Genomic DNA, 15,394 nt, shown 5'->3' on the forward strand with positions numbered 1-15,394 from the left:
GCAGCCTCGACATCCTGAGCTCAAGCAATCTTCCCACCTCAGCTCCCCAAGTAGCTGGAACCACAGTGGCACACCACCATGCCCGGCTAATTTAAAACCATTTTTTTGTAGAGATGAGGTCTCACTATGTTGCCTAGGCTAGTCTTGAGCTCCTGGGCTCAAGGGATTCTCCCACCTCGGCCTCTGAAGTGCTGGGATTTCGGGCATGAGCCACCAGGTCCAGACTACAGCAACTTTTAAAAACTAAAAGCAGAAAAACTTTTCTGATCTTATGTAAAGGCCATAAAATTAATTGGCATATGAAGAAATTGGAGTTAACTGCAGATAAAATTTGTCTTTGTGGTTTATATTTATTTCAATAAAACTTATTATTAAGTACCTACAAAATGGAATATGGCAGAATTATATACTTTTTTCTATTGTCTTATCTGCCTGAGGGCACAGAATACCAAATCACAGGGAATATGGTACCAAACTTTAATTCTGTTACAGCTCATTGAAGCACTTAAATACATGTTGATGAATTTATTAATATTTGTTAGGTGAAAATATTTCACCTAAGGCAATATATTAGAAGCATCAAAAGATGGCCGGGCGCAGTGGCTCACGCCTGTAATCCCAGCTCTTTGGGAGGCCGAAGCTGGTGGATCACCTGAGACCAAGAGTTCGAGCCAGTCTGGCCAACATGGAGAAACCCTGTCTCTACTAAAAACACAAAAATTCGCTGGGTGTGGTGGTGCATGCCTGTAGTCCCAGCTACTCAAAAGGCTGAGGCAGGAGAATTACTTGAACCCAGGAGGCAGAGGTTACAGTGAGCTGAGATTGCGCCACTGCACTTCAGCCTGGGCGACAGGGCGAGACGCCATCTCAGAAAAAAAAAAAGAGAAAAAGAAAATAGTATGCAACAGAAAAACCAAATACTACTTTTAAAATTATATACTGTTTTATTGATACACTTCCAAATCCCCTATAATTAGTCTGCATTTGAATTGAAATTTCAAGGTATAACTATTATTTACATATTTAAGGAGTCATTGGGTATTTAAGTCATAATTTCAGTAACTGTTTAATTTTTCTAGGGTTTGTAACTTGAAATATTATACCCAGCTTCTGATTTTATGGTCTGATTGCACCGTACACGAGGTATTTAAGTGTAGGAAAGAAATGAGGGAAATCGGGTGAGTGTCTTTCTGGGTGGACAGTTTAGTTTTCAACCCTAGAAAGATGAAACCCCACCCAGGCCACGTTGTTCAGCAGTGCTGTGACCTGTGCCCACTGAATGGACCAGAATCAGAGTGAGTTGATGCTAGGAGTCTGAACTCACAGTGTGAAGTCTGAACCTAGCTGTTAGCGGATGTTCTTAGAGGGCGGTGGGGGGAGAAGCTCCAAAGAGCAGAGCCGTCCAATGCAGGGACTCGAGGTGTGGCTACGAACTAGTCCTCCCAGTCGATGCGGATCGGGCCGCCTGTTAGCGTCTGGCCCTGTAGACCGGCTGAGTCCTCTCCTCCTGCCCCACGACGCATTCGCCGGTGGCAACCCTGGGCACAGCGGGAACGCTCGTCCAACACTCCACAGACAAGAACCCGGCAGTGCAGAAACACTTCCTGAAGAGATGATCATGATTGTTAATAAAAACAATAACTGCTGCCACTTGTGGGGTACTTACAAGACACAATACTAAATGTTCCCAAACATTAACTCATGTAATCTTAACAAGGACATCCACAAGTAGAGTTTATCATCCCCATTTTACAGATAAGGAAACAGAGAGGTTAAGGAACTTGCCCAAATGTACACATTTAATAAAAAATATGGCAAAGTTTGCATTTAAGTTGCATGGGTGATTAAAAAACCCACATTCATAACTCCTGCATGGAGCTGGAACAGAAGAGACCTTTGTGAAGCAACATCTACTAACTTGAGCATCTTCCTTCTTCACACCAAGGTCTGGGGATAGCACTGGCTCCCATGCACTTGTGCTGTCAAATAACCAGTGTTTTCTGCAAGCGCCTCTCTGTAGGTAACTGCCTGAGCTTCCTGCCTGATTGAGGGCGATCAGGATCAGCCATCATTGTTAGCAGTTGTTCTGTAACCATTGTATAGCTGGAATGGACACGCATATACTTAACAAGCAGTGTGGAAAAGAATGTTGGCCTCTTCAACTTCCTTTTGTTTAAATGTTTCAACAACTACACTCTAACAACAACGATAAAAAATCTTCCAGCTTATCTCACTACAACCTTTTCTATATAGCCCTTTATAATCTCTATCCATGAGTATACATGTTTTTTAAATGTAATATATTTAATATGCCTGTAAATTGTTATGACAACAGTTTTTATGTCTGCTTTTCCCATATTTATCATTTTAATAACTCTTAATAGTGCACTAAATTGATATACTGTGGCCCTTAGCCCTGCTTGTTTGGGGCTTTTTCTTTTACCCCCTTATAACAATGCTCTACAAACACTTCCAACACACCTTGTCTGTTTTGGCTTAAAAAGTTTTTTTTGTTTGTTTTTAGAGACAGGGTCTCACTCTCTCACCCATGCTGGAGTGCAGTGGCCTGATCATAGCTCACTGTAACCTTGAACTCCTGGGCTCAAGTGACCTGCCTCAGCCACCTAAGTAAGCTAGGACTACAGGTGTGTGCCACTATGCCCCGCTAATTTTAAAATTTTTTGTAGAGTAGAGGTCTTGCTATGTTGCCCAGGCTGGTCTCAAACTCCTGGCCTCAGGCAATCCTCCTGCCTCTGTTTTGTTTTGTTTTTAAGAAACTGTCAGTATTTGAATTTTTAGATAAAAGAATATGATGATTTTATGATTATTATTACAGATTATCAGACAATGTTCCAGAAAATGTACTAATTTACATTGTCACTGTATACTTCTCCCTATAACCTTGTAAGTGTTGTATTTTATAATTTTCATAAATTTAATATGTATAAAATGGTGTCTTATAATTGTTTCATCAGCACTTAAGTACTATTTTCAGTGAACATTTCACTATTTGTCTTTTCTGTGAATTTCCTGTCCATATCCCTTGCCATTTGACCAATCACCACACTGGCTTTTCAACCATAACTGCCCACAAAGATTTTAAATTAAATTATGATCCTATAGTATCTTCTTTGAACAGCACAGTTATTTTGGCAGATGGTGTGAGGGGAACAGCACAGTTATTTTGGCAGGCAGGGCGGGTGTGACATGCATGAAAGGGTTAAGCTTCTAGATGGCCAGTTTCTCTGTTTTTCTCTTGAGCCCATGCAGATCCTACCAGTGGGCTCTTGGAATGTCAACACATTGGGACACCAAAAAAAAAAAAAAAAAAAGGCTCAGATTCAGGGGTTATAAATTAAAGATATTCAACTCACCTTGTGGTCTTTGCCCACAAACTTGAAGACAGGGACCTGGAAGTGCTTTGCTAGGTGATCCCGGGATGTGTACTGCTTTACCGAGTCATCTGAAACGCAGCTGAAAGTAGGGCAGATAGCACATAAGACTTGATTGTTTCAACAGAGGTGGAAAAACAATCTAGCCCAACATTTTGGCCCAAGGAGAGCCAAAGGGGTGGAGGAGGCTGGACTGTACTCAAGCTTTTTGGGAATGAAAGAAAAATTAAATTTTTCCCTGTGAAGACCTCTTCAGACCTAGCCTTATTTACTAATGGCATCTGTCTCATTTATCATTCGCTGTACCCGCAAACTGGGCACCAGGGCTTCCTGTTAAGTTAATGCATTTAAGTGTTGGCAAGAGCAACACCATTTATTTCAGATACCTTTTGCTAGTAAGGTTGTCTTTCCATTTGCAATATATTGCAGGAATTCTGCCTCTATGTACCTTAGTATTGATTTGAGAAGGCTTTTATTTAACAAAATTTATCAACTATGTATTGGACACCTAATAGCAACTGACTACTGAAGGGGATACAAAAGTTAGGGAACTGCAGTGCATGCATCAAAGTGACATAAATATCCAAGTTTCTTAGATAATAATTGGTTCTATTGGGTAAAAGTCATGCGCCTCCAAATTGTTTTAATTTCTCTTTTCCCAAATTTAATGTTAAATTGAAGTTTGATAGGGTTTTGGGGTTTTAATCTCAGGTCTACTGCTTAAAGCAAAACACCTAGGTTCACCTCAGGGTTAGCTGGGGGAAAAGAAGCACTCCTGGCTGGGCGAGGTGGCTCATGCCTGTAATCCCAGCACTCTGGGAGGCTGAGGCAGGAGGATTGCTTGAACTCAGGAGTTCGAGACCAGCCTGGCCAACATGGTGAAAACCCGTCTCTATGAATAATACAAAAAGTTAGCCAGGCGTCATGGTGCCTGCCTGTAGTCCCAGCTTCTTGGCAGGCTGAGGTGGCAGGATTGCTTCAGCCCTGGAGTTCGAGATTAGCCTGGGCAACATAGCAAGACCTTGTCTCTAAAAAAAAAAAAAAGCCAAGTGTGGTGGTATGCCTCTGTAATCTCAGCTACTCAGGAGGCTGAGGTACGATGATAATTGCTTGAACCCGGAAGGTAGAGGCTGCAGTGAGCCATGTTTGCACCAGCTGAGGCTAAAGTTTTGGATATTTATGAAACTTCTTATAGGCCAAGAATCACCCTCATATTATTTTTCCCATTCTAGATTCTAGAGGAATTTTTTTTTTTTTTTCCTGGACATAGTTGCCTTTTAGTGGGTACCTAATAGTTCCTGTCTTCTGGGCCAGGAAAAAAGTGGAGGTCAGATATTAAAGCCGATTAAACTGGGTACTTGCTCCACATGCACAGGCCACTTTTTCTTTTCTTTTCTTCTTTTTTTTTGTTTTGTTTTGAGACAGGGTCTCACTGTTGCCCAGGCTGGAGTGCAGTGGCACAATCACAGCTCACTGCAGCTTCGACCTCCTAAACTCAAGCAATTCTCCTGCCTCAGCCCCTCAGTGGGATTATAGGTGTGTGCCACCATGCCCGGCTAATTTTCATTTTTTGTAGAGATGGGATCTCACTATGTTGCCCAGGCTGGTCTTGAACTCAAGACCACTCAAGCGATCCTTCCACCTCGGCCTCCCAAAGTGCTGAGATTACAGGTATGAGCCATGACAGTGCCCAGCCAGACTGCTTTCTAGTTCTTTGCTAACTGCTGTTTTGGTGCACTTGAAAAATCCAACAAAATTATTTTAAAATAAGGCATCTTAACTAGTGTTACTACCAGCACCTCATTCCACTGAACTGAAGGGGATCTAAACATAATGTGGTTTCTGTTATTTCTTGTATTTATTTACTCATTTTTATTTTCCTAAGGTAAAATTCATTTATACCCTCTTCTGATTATATTCTATAATAAATATCCATGGCATACCTAATCTATGCAAGACACCCTGCTGGCTGCTGCAGAGGACATAAAGATGAATAATATGGTCTCTGACGTCAAGGAGTTTATAGTCCAGTATCTTAAGATAATAGTAAGACTTGATATTAAAATAGTACTTTTAATCTAAATGCCTGAGCATTTTCAATTTATCTTTATCTCAAAATAACTGTTATTTTTCTTTAAAAGAAAAAATGAAGCAGAAGGGGTTATTACAAGGTAACACATTGCAGAACAGAAACCAGGACAAATGTTGGCTCTTGATTTGGGGTTTGCTGTGAGTAGACAATACTAGTTCCGAACACCAAATTCATGTACTGAAAGAAAGTAACAATGGTATAATGGAATCAAAACTAGTGGCTTATCAAAAACTTGTTCAATGCTTGATTTTGGAATTTAGTATGTTTCTTTTTCTGGTGATTAACTTTCTAGCTATATTTTGCTTAGGCTTGTGTTAAATTATTTTGTATTCTCAGAGCATACGCCAACCAAAATTAGAGGGAAGTGAATCAGATGTGTTTAATATCAGGGTAGAACCAACTTGATTTAAATTTAAGCCAAGGACAATGAAAAATCAAAGAAATGAATAATCAAACACTTAAGAAATATAAGTAAAGTGAGCTATGTTTATTTTAGGTTTGTGAACTAGCCCCAAATTATGATTATTATAAAGACTCATTCAATTATTTACTTGGCAAATATTTAATGACCCTTACTATATGCTAGGAATTGAGGAAGAAGAAAAAGGAAGAAGGATTTTTAGTTCAAATGGAGAAAGGTGCCAGGAAAGGCTTCATGGAGGAAGTAAACCCTCCATGAATCTCGAAGAACCAGTAAGGATCAGACAGGAAGAAAAGGTAGGGAAGAAGATATCAGGCAGAGGAAACAGCATGCGCAAAGTCAGAAGGGTGTTCAGGAGTGACAGTTTGGGAATTGTCAATAATTCCCTTTGGCAGGAGCAGAAACTAGAGGGGGCTGAGGTCAGAGGGTAAGGGCCCATGAGCCATGCCAAGAGCTGGAGGATCTTGCACACATCATTCTTGTACAGCACCACAGACGGGCTGATTTGTCTGCTTACAAAGTAGGGCCACACTGCTGTGGTTTTCACATTTTTACCTATGCTTTTTTCTTCTAGAGCATATATATTTTTTCTCTTCTGTATGTGCTAAGCGCTGGCAAAATAAATAGTGCAGCTTCTTAGAACTGTCTAAAATGAAAGTAAATATGGTTGGGTGTGGTGGCTCATGTTTGTAATCCCAGCACTTTGGGAGGCTGAGGCAGGTGGATCACCTGAGGTCAGGAGTTCGAGATCAGCCTGGCCAACACGGCGAAACCCCGTCTCTACTAAAAGTACAAAAATTAGTTGGGTGTGGTGGTATATGCCTGTGGTCCCATCTACTTGGGAGGCTGAGGCATGAGACTTGCTTGAACCTGGGAGGCAGAGGTTGCAGGGGAGCTGAGATTGCGCCACTGGACTCCAGCCTGAGCTACAGAATGAGACTCTGTCTCAAAAAAGAAATAAAATAAAATAAAATGGTCCTTCACCAAGAGACTGGATAATACATATATAAATAAGTTTCACAAGCTCTACAAAGATTGTAGATTACATATTTTTCTCAATGAGTTAGGATTATATTCTTATTTTTTCAAAAACTAAATATAAGGGGCAGGGGAAAACTTAGAGTGAGAAAAATGTTCATTATTTTGATTAGCTTGCTGGCTTCATGGGTATACACATCAGAACTTGTCAAACTACATGCTTTAAATATGTCTATTTATTGTATGTGAGTAGTACTCTACTAAAGTTATTTTTTTTAAAGTAAAAAGGAACAAAAATCTATCACTGCAAAAAAAGTAAATCTAGTCCCTGAAAAAATAAATACAAAATGTTGCTTCTTCTTTTCATGTTAAAGTTTTTTAGAAATCACCTTAGCATGGCAAGAAATCCACATATCTGCAGATGCCCTCTGCTACGGGACATCCAGAGTAGCTCAGGATGACAAACTTTCCGTATTATGAAAATTAGCTCAAGGAGGCTACAAGAATCTGAGGCTGGAAGCACACCTTCTGAGAAGCAGATTTACTGAGCAAAGCTAATAAAGAACCATTAAAAGGTTTTCAGCAGGGATGTGATAAGATCATATTTTGTTTGAATGGATCACCCAGGGGCTCTGTGGAGCTGAGATATGAAAGGTGAGGTTTTGGAAGTTGTGTTAAGAGGCTGCTTTGCTGTCCAGGTGAAAGATAATGAAGGTGGGAATTAAGACAATAGGAATGGAATAGAGAGGACAGGGTTGGGGCATTGCTGTTTGTTAAAAAGCATCTCAGTTGATCCTATGTATATCAAGGGATGAAATATCACTGTGCAAGAGATTGATAGCAGCAGGTGAAGGTTGGCTGTGGTGAAAAACAAGAGGAGTAAAAGCAGCATAGTAATGTCCAAGAGCCTGCAGGTCAGCCGGCAGAGGGCAAGCCCCCGAGGGCGCTGAGCTGCTCGTACTAGACCATTCTCCCTTTGGTCAAGCTGCAGTTCCTGATCCTACCTGAGACTGTGTCCCACCCGACATGGAGAACAAGCAAGAAGCTCATGAGATACTGCTATGAATTTGAGTTTCAGTGTAATTTTCCTGGGAATGTAGGCAATGCCTGTGAAAAGGGCCAGGTCTCCATCAGTACCTCAGGACACCTACAGATCCCACCAAGGATCCTTAGGAAATACCATGGAACTCTCTTTTGTATAAAACAAGTGCAGGGGCCAAACATGGTGTCTCACACCTATAATCCCAGCACTTTAGGAGGCCAAGGCAGGAGGATCACTTGAGCCCAGGAGTTCAGGACCAGCCTGGGCAACAAAGTGAGACCTCATCTCTAGAAAAAAAAGAATTAGCTGGGCATGGTCGTGTGCGTATTGTCCTGGCTACTTGGGAGGCTGAGACAGGAAGATCACTTGAGCCTGAGGATCAAGGCTGCAGTGAGCTGTGTTTGCACCACTGCACTCCAGCCTGGGTGACAGAGCAAGACCCTGCACTGCCCTCCACCCCTGAAAAAAACTAAGCGCAAAACCAAACTGCTATATCTATGTCTTTCTTCTAAAATCTAGCAACTATTTCTTCTCTGTCCTTGACTACCAAACTTCTTAAAAAAGGAATTTATGTTTGCTGCCTCCTTGTTCCCTGCACTCTCAGCCACATGAACGGGATCTCACCTCCACCTTCACACATGCTCTGCCATCTCCGAGCAGGTTACTCAATCCTACAGTTTCATCTCTAAATCTGGTGATTCCCTGTCCTGCAGTTCTAGTCCTGATTGTGTTCCTGAGTCTAACTGATAACGCATTTCCACTGAATGCCCACTGAATTTCTCTTCCTAGACATCCTGCAGGTATCTAAAAAATTAAATTATTCAATATATCATTTTGAATTACCAAATTCAGTATTTTAACCTCAAATCTGCTTTTCTATATACATCTTTTCACCTTGGTTAATGGCATCTAGTCAGTCACCTGGGTTAGACCCCTTGGAGCCTTTTTTTTTTTTTTTTTTTTTGAGATTTTAGGAGTTTCATTCTTGTCACCCAGGCTGGAGGGCAATGGTGCGATCTTGGCTCACTGCAACCTCCACCTCCCAGGTTCAAGTGATTCTCCTGCCTCAGCCTCTTGAGTAGCTGGGATTACAGGTGCCTGCCACCACACCCAGCTAATTTTTGTATTTTGAGTGGAGACGGGGTTTCACCATGTTGGCCAGGCTGGTCTCGAACTCCTGACCTCAGGTGATCCACCCGCCTTGGCTCCCAAGTGCCGGGATTACAGGCGTGAACCACTGCACCCGGCCTAGGAGCCATTTTTGACCCTCCTCTCCCTCAGTAGTTTTACCTCCAAAATGTCAATAAGTGGTTCCTGAACTAATAAAGAGCTGACAGTGGTGCCATGCAGTTTTAGTAAATGACTGGGTGTGCTGTGAACTTAGAGGCCGGATGTGAACTAGGGATGATGAGACCATTCCTGCAGCAGCATTACCCATCCCGGATGAGGTAGTATTTCAGGACCTCGTCGATCTTGGAGGTGGGGGTGGCGAAGCAGCTCTCCACCAAGCTTTCCAAGCCGCTCACGTGCACCAGGGGCTCAATGCCAAAGTAGAGGGAGTCACGAAGCTTGAGGGTGGGCAGAGCTTCCCGGTAAGGCTCTTCAAACTCATTGTCTTTGAAGATCTCCAGAGTGAATGGGAAGATCCCATGATTTCGGCTCATGATTTCCAGTGGGGAGTTTCGAAGGTTGGGAACGTATCCTTCAGAAATGGTGTACAGGCGTGGAAACTCGCAGGTCACTGGGATCAGCAGCTTGCTGGTTCGGATGATGAAGTCCCCGCTGCTCCCCGGGGTCTGCTTGGGTAGACCTGTCACGAGGTTGCTGGCCACAATCTTGTCATTCACCACCTGAGCCAGGCCAGGGTGAGGAGAGGAAAGAGATTGTCTGTTTATTTCTACAGAGTTTTTTTCCCCCTCCTCTCACCTTAACATTCTACCTACCTCAAAACACATTAGAGATTTGGTTGCCTAAGGATGAAGTTTTGTTTTGTTTTTTTCCCACTGCTCTCCTCTTGTTATCAAGCCATCCTGACTGTTAAGAGTCTTAGCTCTACCAAAACACAGCCAGACTGCTTCTTTAAGTGGGACCCTGATCTGCTCCTTATCTCTGAGGGGGACTTACCAACTGGGGCCTCCAACCGGCTCTGCCCATATTCTCTGGCAGACAGAGTTTTGATTTCTACCTGGGATGGAGTGCCAAGTGGGAGGGGGAGGCTGTTTGGACAATTGTTTGGACAACTCAGCCATTCCAGCCTGTGGGGAGTCCAAACTGTCTGAAAGTGGAAGCAGTACCCCAGCATGGCATAGCTACTCCAGGAAAAGCGTGGCCTCACTGCTTCTTTAAGCGGGTCCTCGATCCTGTTTCTCCTGGCTGAGTGAGATCTCCCAAATGGGGTATCCAGCCACCTCCTATAGGTGTGTTCAAGTCAGCAACAGGTCTGTACCCCACTGGGTTGGAGCTCCCAGAGGAAGGGGCAGGCCACCATCTTTGCTGTTTCAGCAACTTAGCTGTTTCAGCCTCCAGGCTTTGGAGAGCTCAACCTGATGGGGGGGCGGGTGAAGGAAATGGTACCTCAGCACAGTTCAGTTGCTCTATGAAAGCAGGGCTAGACTGCTTCTTAAAGCAGTTCCCTGATCCTTTTCTTCCTGGCTGGGTGAGACCTCCCAACTGGGGTCTCCAACCACCATCTACAGGTATGTTAAGGCTAGCAACAGGTCTGTAACCTGCAGGGATGGAGCTCTCAGAGGAAGGGGCAGGCTGCTATCTTTGCTGTTTCACAGCCTTCACTGGTGATACCAGATACTGGAAAACCTGAGGTGACTAGGGACTGGAGCAGATGCCCAGCAAACCACAGCAGCCCTACAGAAAAGTGGCCAGACTGTTAAAAGGTGGGGGGGAAAGGCCAGGCACGGTGGCTCACACCTGTAATCCCAGCACTTTGGGGGTCCAAGTCACATGGATCACCTGAAGTCAGGAGTTTGAGACCAGTGGCCAACATGGTGAAACCCTGTGTCTATTAAAAAATACACAAAAATTAGCCAAGTGTCATGGCAGGGGTCTGTAATTCCAGCTACTCAAGAGGCTGAGGCAGGAGAATCACTTGAATGCAGGAGACAAAGCTTGCAGTGAGCTGAGATTGCGCCACTGCACTCCAGCCTGAGTGACAAGAGCGAGACTCCGTCTCAAAAAAAAGTGGGAGAACAAAACCCCCAAAACCCCATCCAAAGGTCAGCAACATCAAAGATTGAAGGTAGATAAGCCCTCAAAGATGAGAAAGAATCAGTGCAAGAACACAGAGAACTCAAAAAGCTAGAGTGCCCTCTCTCCTCCAAATGACCACATCACCACTCCAGCAAGGGTTTGGAATGGGGCTGCAACTGACATGGCTGAAATAACAGAAGTAGACCTCAGAATGTGGATAAAAATGAACTCCGCTGAGCTAAAGGAGCATGTTCTAACTCAATGCAAGGAAGCTAAAAATCATGATGAAATACTGTAGGAGCTGACAAAGAAAATAGCCAAGATAGAGAAGAACATAACCAACCTGATAGAGCTAAAAAAACACAATACAAGAATTTCATAATGCAATTGCAAGTATTAAAAGCAGAATTGATCAAGCAGAGGAAAGAATCTAAGAGCTTGAAGACTGTCTTTCTGAAATAAGACAGGCAGACAAGAATAGAGAAAAAGGAATAAAAAGGAATGAACAAAACCTCCGAGAAATATGGGATTATGTAAAGAGACTGAATATACGACTGATTGGGGTACCTGAAAGAGCTGGGAGAATAAAACTAATTTGGAAAACATATTTCAAGATATCCATGAGCACTTCCCCAACCTTGCTAGACAGGCCAACATTCTAATTCAGGAAATGCAGATAACTCCAGTAAGATACTCCACAAGAAAATCATCCCTAAGACACAAAATCTTCAGGTTCTCTAAAGTTGAAATGAAAGAAAACATGTTAAGGGCAGCCAGAGAGAAAGGCTAAGTCACCTACAAGAGAAGCCCATCAGACTAACAGTGGACACTTCAGCAGAAACCCTACAGGCCAGGAGAGACTGGGGACCAATATTCAACATTCCTAAAGAAAAGAATTTTAACTGGCTGGGCGCAGTGTCTCACACCTGTAATCCCATCACTTTGGGAGGCTGAGGCAGGCAGATCATGAGGTCAGGAGATCGAGATCATCCTGGCCAACATGATAAAACCCTGTCTCTACTAAAAATATAAAAATTAGCCAGGCATGGTGGCACACACCTGTAGTCCCAACTACTCGGGAGGCTGAGGCAAGAGAATCGCTTGAACCTGGAAGGCAGAGGTTGCATGTGCTGAGATCATGCCACTGCACTCCAGCCTGGGAGACAGAGCAAGACTCTGTCTAAAAAAAAAAAAAAAAAGAAAGAAAAGAAAATAATTTTCAACCCAGAATTTCATATCCAGCCACACTAAGCTTCATAAGTGAAGAAGAAATAAGATCCTTTTCAGACAAGCAAATGCTGAGGGAATTTGTTACCACCACACCTGCTTTACTGGAGCTCCTGAAGGAAACACTAAATATGCAAAGGTAAAACCACTACCAGCCACTACAAAAACATACTGAAGTACACAATGACAGGATCAAATACACACATAACAATACTAACCTTAAATGTAAATGGGCTAAATGCCCCAATTAAAAGACACAGAGTGGCAAACTGGATAAAGAGTCAAGACCCATTGGTATGCTGTCTTCAAGAGACCCATCTCACATGCAAAGACACACATAGGCTCAAAGTAAAGGGATTGAGGACAACTTATCAAGCACATGGAAAACAGGAAAAAGCAAGAGTTGCAATCCTAGCTTCCAATAAAACAGACTTTAAACTAGCAAAGATCAAAGAAGACAAAGAAGAATGCCACATAATGATAAAGGGTTCAATTCAACAAGAAGAGCTAAGTATCATAAATATATATGCACCCAACACAGGGGCACCCAGATTCATAAAGCAAGTTTTTAGAGGCCTTCAAAGAGACTTAGGTTCCCACACAATAATAGTGGGAGACTTTAACACCCACTGACAATATTAGATCATCAAGACAGAAATTAACAAAGATATTTAGGACCTCAACTCAGCTCTGGATCAACTGGACTTGATAATTATCTACAGAAGTCTCCACCCCAAAACAACAGAATATACATTCTTCTCATCACCATATGATACTTACTCTAAAATTGATCCATAATCAGAAGTAAAACACTCCTCAGCAAATGCAAAAGAACTGAAATCATAACAGTCTCTCAGACGACAGCACAATCAAATTAGAACTCAAGACTAAGAAATTCACTCAAAACCATACAATTACATGGAAATGTAATAACCTGCTTCTGAATGACTTTTGGGTAAATAATGAAATTAAGGCAGAAATCAAGAAGTTCTTTGAAACTAATGAGAACAAAGATACAACATACCAGAATCTCAGGGGCACAGGTTAGGCAGTGTTAAGAGAGAAATTTATAGCACTAAATGCCCACATCAAAAGCTAGAAAGATTTCAAGTTAACAACCCGACATCACAACTAAAAGAACTATAGAACCAAGAGCAAACAAATCCCAAAGCTAGCAGAAGACAAGAAATAACCAAAATTAGAGGTGAACTGGAAGAGACAGAGACACAAACAACCATTCAAAAGATCAACAAATCTAGGAGCTGGTTTTTCCAAAAAGTTAATAAAATAGATAGACCACTAGCTAAACTAATAAGGAAGAAAAGAGAGAAGAATCAAATAAACACAATCAGAAATGATAAGGGGGATATTACCACTGACCCCACAGAAATACAAACAACCATCAGAGAATATTATAAACGCTTCCATGCATATAAGCCAGAAAATCTAGAAGAAATGGATAAATTCCTGGACACATACACCCTCCCAAGACTGTGAATCCCTGAACAAACCAATAATGAGGCTCTGAAATTGAGGCAGTAATAGCCTACAACCAAAAAAAAAGCCCAGGACCAGACAGATTCACAGCTGAATGCTACCCCCTGTACAAAGAAGAGCTGGTACCATTCGTACTGAAACTATTTCAAAAAATTGAAAGGGAGGGACTCTTCCTTAAGTCATTCTATGAGGCCAGCATCATCCTGAACCAAAATCTGGCAGAGACACAACAAAAAAAGGAAACCTCAGGCCAATATCCTTGATGAACATTGATGCAAAAATCCTCAACAAAATACTGGCAAACTGAATCCAGCAGCACATCAAAAATCTTATTCACCACGATCAAGTAGGCTTCATCCCCAGGATGCAAGATTGGTTCAACATATGCAAATCAATAAATGTGATTCATCACATAAATAAAACTAAAGGCAAAAACCATATGATTATCTCAACAGATGCAGAAAAGGATTTCAATAAATTTTGGCATCCTTTCATGTTAAAAACGCTCAATAAACTAGGTGTTGAAGGAATATACTTCAAAATAATAAGAGCCATATATGACAAACCCATAGCCAACATCATACTGAATGGGCAAAAGCTGGAAGCATTCCCCTTCAAAACAAGCACAAGACAAAGATGCACTCTCTCACCACTCCTATTCAACATAGTGTTAGAAGTTCTGGCCAGAGCAATCAGGCAAGAGAAAGAAATAAAGGGCATTCAAATAGGAAGAGAGGAGTCAAACTACCCCTGTTTGCAGATGACATGATTCTATATCTAGAAAACCCTAACATCTCAGCCCAAAAGCTTCTTAAGCTGATAAACAACTTCAGCAAAGTCTCAGGATACAAAATCAATGTGCAAAAATGCCGGCATTCTTATACACAAATGACAGTCAAGCCGAGAGCCAAATCACAAATGAACTCCCATTTGCAATTGCCATGAAAAGAATAAAATAACTAGGAAAACAGCTAACAAGGGAAGTGAAAGATCTCTAAAAGCAGAACTATAAACGACTGTTTAAAGAAATCAGAGATGACACAAACAAATGGAAATACATAGGAAGAATCAATATTATTAAAATGATCATACTGCCCAAAGCAATTTATAGACTCACTGCTTTCCCGTTAAAGTACCACTGATATTCTTTGCAGAAAAATCTATTTTAAAATTCATACTGAATCAAAAAAGAGCCTGAATAGCCAGGGCAATCCTAAGCAAAAGAACAAAGCTGGAGGCATCACACTACCCAACTTCAAATTATGCTACAGGGCTACAGTAACCAAAACAGCATGGTATTGGTACAAGAACAGACACAGATCAATGCAACAGAAAAGAGAACCCAGAAATAAGACTGCACACCTACAACTCTCTGATCTTCAACAAACCTGACAAAAACAAGCCATGAGGAAACGGTGCTGGGATACCTGGCTAACCATATGCAGAAAATTGAAACTGGACCCCTTCCTTACACCATATACGAAAATTAACTCAAGATGGGTTAAAAACTTAAATGTACCCTGGTGTGATTCTGTCCTGTG

General features: G+C 41.9%; 1 protein-coding gene across 1 annotated transcript in view; it reads right to left on the reverse strand.

Moving 5' to 3' along the window:
• Positions 1-921: 921 nt before the first annotated feature.
• OIT3 (oncoprotein induced transcript 3) overlaps positions 922-15,394 on the reverse strand; it is a 39,446-nt gene continuing 24,973 nt past the window's right edge. The window contains exons 7-9 of the mRNA XM_002820830.5: positions 9,360-9,775; positions 3,375-3,474; positions 922-1,604 (exon numbers count right to left, since the gene is read on the reverse strand). Of these exons, the coding sequence (XP_002820876.3) occupies positions 1,434-1,604; positions 3,375-3,474; positions 9,360-9,775 (687 nt within the window). The 3' untranslated portion in view covers positions 922-1,433. The remainder of the gene's footprint in view (positions 1,605-3,374; positions 3,475-9,359; positions 9,776-15,394) is intronic.

This window comes from Pongo abelii, chromosome 8 (assembly GCF_028885655.2).
Source record: "Pongo abelii isolate AG06213 chromosome 8, NHGRI_mPonAbe1-v2.0_pri, whole genome shotgun sequence".
In the NCBI taxonomy this organism is placed as follows: domain Eukaryota; kingdom Metazoa; phylum Chordata; class Mammalia; order Primates; family Hominidae; genus Pongo; species Pongo abelii.